A 6,000-nucleotide genomic window follows, 5' to 3' on the forward strand; every position below is an offset into this window, starting at 1 on the left:
GATAAGTGTGTATTAATACCAAATAAAGTAATTTAGTTAATATTATAAAGTTGACCAGAGACTAAAACTCTTTATCATAGTTTAAAAAAAACATATAGAATGTTTTAGCAATTTTGTAGTAAGTTGTTTGAATATTTCGAGCTTTCACATATTGTTTCTAACTTTAAAACAAAAGCTAGGTCCCAGAATAATAAGATTCAATAAGAAAAATTTGCTTTTGAAAGTCTTTTACAGTGTTGTATAAGAGTTAAAATTTATTTTGATGTTCCATTATGAGTTTTGCTTCTTTCATCACTCGTGTGAGAATGGGAGCTATCAGTTTCATACTATCATGAGATAGATTTGACTCCTGTCGTCATGCTAGATTGCTAGCTCACCATAAGGTTCCTAGAAAAATACAGACAACAGAAAGGAACATTTTACCTGGATTCTTGGTGTAATGGTTTCAAAATGTGTCCAATTGTGAAAAGCAAAATAGTCACAGAATAATGACTATCAGTCAGTATTAGAAAATCATAAGCTGAGTATGTCCTAAATCTAACATATATCAAAAATAACCCAAAACTCAAATTATAGCAAGTTAATGTTAATAGTAAAATCTGTTTTTCCCTTGGTCTCAAGGGGACTTGAAAAAGAAAGAAGAAAATAACAGCCTAAATATAAATTATACTATAAACTTACCTACATATGGGTTTATAATTTTGTTTCTATTTCCAGGTGGTACTTTGCTGTATAAATGTTCCTTTTCTACAAAACACCCTGTTTTCAGCTTCAAGAAGCATCCCATAGTTTAAATTTAAAATTTAACAATCCTACCCTGACAGTTCATATTATTTCAAAATCACTTGACTCTTCTTTCTAGAGTGAAGAACTCTATCTTTTTGCTTATTCTTCCCTTTTCATTGCTTCATTGTTTTATTCTTTACTTTAAGACTATTCCTGTGATTAATGCCTATGTTAGTTAGATAATGTTACTTTTTTTTATTATTAAACTTTATTGGGGTGACAATGGTTAGTAAAGTTACATAGGTTTCAAGTGTACAATTCTGTAATACATCATCTATATATCACATTGTGTGTTCACCACCCAGAGTCAGTTCTCCTTCCATCACCATATGTTTGCTCCCTTTTACCAGCATCTATTACCCTCCCCCTCCCACCGTCTGGTAAACACTAAACTATTGTCTGTGTCTATGAGTTTTTGTTTCTTTGTTTGTCTTGTTAGGCCTGGAATCCAGCTGCTGAAGATCAGTGCTTTGACAGATGCCATAGACTTGGCCAGAAGCAAGAGGTTATCATCACAAAAGTGAGTTTTTTAAGCCATCTCGTTTAAAATTAAGTTGATAAGGGTTTTTAAGTTATAAAGACTGAAATAAAATTATGCAGAGCAAAATATGATCACCTTTATTCTCATTTTCAGAGGAGACCATCAATAGTTTAACATATGATATTCAGAGTCCCTCTATTTTTACATACATTCATGCTTATGTGTACGTCCCTCTTTTTAAAAATTTCATTTAAGGTAAATGGGATCATACTTTATTATTCTGCAACATGTTTCCCCCTTAACAGTACATATTGGATTCTACCATATAAATATATTTAGACCAAACCTTTTTTTCCCTATTGTGGTAAAATGGACATACCATAATAATTAAAATGTTTAAAAAGTATTTTTAAGTGTACAGTGCAGTGGTAGTAAGTCCATTCACACTGTTGTGTAGTCACGACCACCATCCATCTCCGGAACTTTTTCATCTCACACTGAAACTCTGTGCCCATTGAACAATAACTCACCATTCCTGCCTTTCCCTAGTCCCGGCAACCGCCCTTCTTCTACTTCCTGTCTCTGTGAATTTGACTACTCTGCAAGCCCATTCTTTTTAACACCTGCACATAGATACATCATAATTTATTTAACATGCCCAATTTATTTGCTAATAAAAACAGTGCCATAGTGAGCATTATATTGCATGCATCTTTGTTTTTATACACAAGTATTTCTTCAGGGTAGCTTACGAAAACTAGAATTCTGAATTTAGAATTGTTATTAGATAACTGCCAAGTTTTCGAAATAGGCTTAATGATGTATGAGAAGGATCTTACTTATGCTTCTGTGATGGTCAGAAAAGTGCAGCCTATAATAACTGGCATTTACCTAAGACCTTAAGCATATTTCACATATCTGTTGTCTGTGAATTGCTTATTTATTCCTTTTGCCTACTTTTCAAAAAGTAGAGTTTCAAAAAGTACTCCTTTTACATATTCTGACTTTAAATGTTTTACTATGTATATTGGAATGGTTTATCCCAGGCTCTTGCTTATCTTTGAACTTTATGTACTTTTTGTCGTGAGAAGGTTTTAAAATTTTTATGATTTGAAACGTGTCAGCCTTTTTCTTTATATCATCTGGATTTTAAGGTCTTACTTAGAACAGAAAGCTTTATCTTCATGTTTTAAAAACAAATACCCTGTATTTCTGATTCTTTTGAAATATTTTGTCTTTTATGATTCATGATATGGTTCTAATTTTCTTTTTTCAAATGAAGAACCATTTGTGTCATCACCATTTTTTTTGAAAAGTCCATCCTTTTTTTCTTCTTTAAAATGTCACTTTTATCATAAACCATTATATGGGACGTTTATGGGCTCTGTTCCATTGATCTCTTTTCCTATTCCCAGGAGAAGATTACTGTTGTAATTACTGTGGTTTTATAAAGTATGCTTTGATATCTAGTAGAGCAAAATGCTCTCATTTCCCTTATTTTTGAAAATTGTATTGGTCCATTATTATTATTTACTCTTGAATTGAACTTTGGATTTAGGTTACCAAACTTTATTTAAGAAATCTTATTTGGGATTTATTGAATTTATAATTGAAAACTGTCTTCTTTATAAATAAGTAGTGTTTCTATATAGGAACTTAGTCTCTCTCCATTTATTTAGGTCTTTTATGTATTTCAGTAACGTTTTATAACACAACTTTCGATTTTACAGTAACTGGAGCCTCTTACACAGTATTGAATAGCACTGTGGTGGTCATCATTCTTGACTTGTTACTATTTGTGTTGGGAATGCTTTGTTTTACATTAAGTATGTTGTTCTTGCAAGTTTCTAGTAGATACCCTTTATAAGGTTGAGGACATATATTTTTGGTTAATGACGATTTTCTTTTATTGGGAATAAATGTTAAATTTTATCAAATGCGTCTTAAGCATCTGTTGAGATGATCACTTTTCTTCTCTTTTGTTTTTTAATGTTATGAATAATACCAGATAAAGGCTCATTCTTACATTTCTGGGAAAATCTCAGTTCGCTTTTTAAATATAACGATAAATTTATTTTGCTTGTATTCCAATTGCAGAGTTGCCTATAAAGTTTGCTTTTTTGTGTGTTGTTCTTACCTGATAATGGGGTTTTAGAGATGTAACTTATGTCCTTATGGCTATATTTTTTATAGAAGAAAACCATATTGATGAGGGAAGTCACTGTTCATCTCTAGTTATTATTTCAAGTTCTAAATATTCTCACTCTATGTTCAGGAAGGAAGGGAGCTAAATGGTTTCTAGCAGATTATGGACCATTTTTGAAAGCTACATAAAATTATAATAGAAAGCAGATTCCTTTATAGTAGATCAACGTTTTCATTGTCTCAAATTTTCATTTTTTTACACTAAAGATTTTTAAAGATTATGACCTAAAAAGTACTTAACCAATTTAACTTTTTTTTTTTCCTTTTTAAAGTTTATTGTAAAGGACTCTGTTGAAGAAAATATGCTGAAAATACAAAACACAAAGAGAGAACTTGCAGCTGGAGCCTTTGGAACTAAAAAAACAAATGCTAACGAAATGAAACAAGCTAAAATTAATGAAATCAAAACTTTAATTGATTTATAATTTGTGGGATTTTGGTAAGGTTAGTTTGATCAGATATATACAGAAGTCTTGGAAATGAGAAAAGTACAGTTTTAGAAATGAGATCTAGTGAGTATGTCTTCTAAATGGGGCATATTTTATATCAGTGAAGACGTATTACTGATACATAATCTCTTCTATATATAAACCTATTTTTAATGATACTTCAAATAGCAATAAGTTCCGTTTATACTGTGGCCTAAAATAATTTTTTGAGAAAAAAAGTTACTTTGTTATTCAACTTTTCATAGTATCTCTGCTGAGTATTTTCATATATCTTCCAAGTACTCAGCTTTTTCATATTTCAAATACGGTCAAATCTTTTATACTTTTGACCAAGTAAACAGTTGTTTTCTACGTTGGACACATTTGGTTTTTCACCAAAGCCTCCCATTTGTGATGCAGTGGATTTAATAGTCCTTATAAATGATTAATATATACACAGACTATACAAGAGATTGATTTTATTGGACTTCCAAAACCATATTTGCATTCCAGGACCAAACCTTAACACGAAAGACCAAAGTCCAGGTTAGTAAGTTGTGTTTTTTCCCCCAGTTTCATTGAGATACAATTTACATAAGTGATTTGCAATTTTATGTTCATGAAAAAAATGAGGGACTATGTTAGAGCACTGTTTTCTCCATTTTAATCTGGTGGTAGTATTATTCATTTTTAAATGTCACTCAATGTGTTAGTGTGTAAATACAGTCTGTGGGGCTGAGAGAGAACCAATTCTACCCAATTTAATTTGAATATTTAAATTATGGAATTGCTGAATAGATATTTCTATATAGAGATAATTTTTATTTATGTAGGGTTTTTTTTAAATAACTTTATAAATTTTTATAATTCAGAAGACTACTATATGTGAGAGGTATGATATCTGGATGGAAGTTGGACTGGATGATCTCCAAAATCATTTTAACTCTCAAAGACATGTTAATCCTGAATGGAAGCATTTCTTTGTTATTATGTTTAGAATCAGAATTCGATTTTGGACCTTCAGTAATTCATCCTTACATCTGTCTATAGAATTAATCATCTTTTTGTTACTTTTTTAATAATCAAACAGTAGTTGCCACAGAATTCTAGATGATTCAGTCATATTTAAAACAAATAAGCTGTAATTTAGCAATCAGGTTAGGTAGTCAATGGTGTTTTTTCCTTAAGGGAATTTTTTAAAGAAGAGATTAGTTACTGTAACAGGAGAAGCTTTATGTTTGATGATACAGACTTAAGAGCATCTTATATTTTACTTACAAGTGTTAGAAATGACTTGACGGAAAGCTAGGAGATTGGAAGGAATGTTGTGTGTGCTGGGGCACACGTCTAAGGTATGGGCTAAGCCTGTCAACAGCTCAGCCCTCCGCTCCCTGTGCCCTGTCTCTTGCTCCAAGGAAACTGGGTGAGATGGCAAGAATCTCTTCGGCAGCAGGTGAGGCAGAGAGGGCGATGAAAAGGACCAGCAGAGCTTTCTGCAGGGATGAGTGTGGAATAATAACGCGGGGTCAGTCCACTAGCATTAGGAGCAACGGGGTAGTTCTTTACCTTGTAGGACTAGTGTTATGCGAAAAACCAGGTTGATCAGAGTCTCGTGAAATGCAGTATGTAGGTTCTCTGTATACCAGTACTCCAGAGAGATTGAGTATAAAGTTTTCAGCAAAAAAGCAACGCAACCTACTCTTCTTGCTTACAAAGGTAAAGCTTTGCAAACTCCCTGGAAAGGTGAAGACTTTGCTTGCTTCTTTACCGAAACATTTACAGACTTGTGTTTTTAAACACATTTATAATGATAAATTTGGCAAGTCAATTTAAAAAAAAAACCTTTGTTTTTGTACAGTTATATTAAGTGGCATTAAATAAAAAACAACAAATTTAATTCATCCTACGAAAATGTATAAACCACTAGATTGAAAAGTTCACATTATGCTATGCTGTTAATTCTGTTTCATTATTATGTAGAATAATAGCATTAGAAATATCTTGAAGACATTGTATTCCCACTTGTTGTTCAAACTGAATTTTGTGGTTCAAACTGGATTTTGTTTTAAATTTAAAATTAATAAAGGTTTCAAAAATGTA

At 31.7% G+C, this 6,000-nt stretch overlaps 1 protein-coding gene across 7 annotated transcripts in view; it reads left to right on the forward strand.

Annotated features, from left to right (window-relative positions):
- The window catches only part of HLTF (helicase like transcription factor), a 47,690-nt gene extending 41,690 nt beyond the window's left edge, over window positions 1-6,000 (forward strand). For all 7 annotated transcript variants that reach the window (XM_019748829.3, XM_019748831.3, XM_019748825.3 and 4 more), the window contains 2 exons: window positions 1,226-1,306; window positions 3,745-6,000. In XM_019748829.3, coding sequence (XP_019604388.2) covers window positions 1,226-1,306; window positions 3,745-3,897 — 234 coding nt within the window. In that variant the 3' untranslated portion in view covers window positions 3,898-6,000. The remainder of the gene's footprint in view (window positions 1-1,225; window positions 1,307-3,744) is intronic.

Source organism: Rhinolophus sinicus, chromosome 17, assembly GCF_057876585.1.
Source record: "Rhinolophus sinicus isolate RSI-liver-muscle chromosome 17, RSI-T2T, whole genome shotgun sequence".
Lineage (NCBI taxonomy): Eukaryota > Metazoa > Chordata > Mammalia > Chiroptera > Rhinolophidae > Rhinolophus > Rhinolophus sinicus.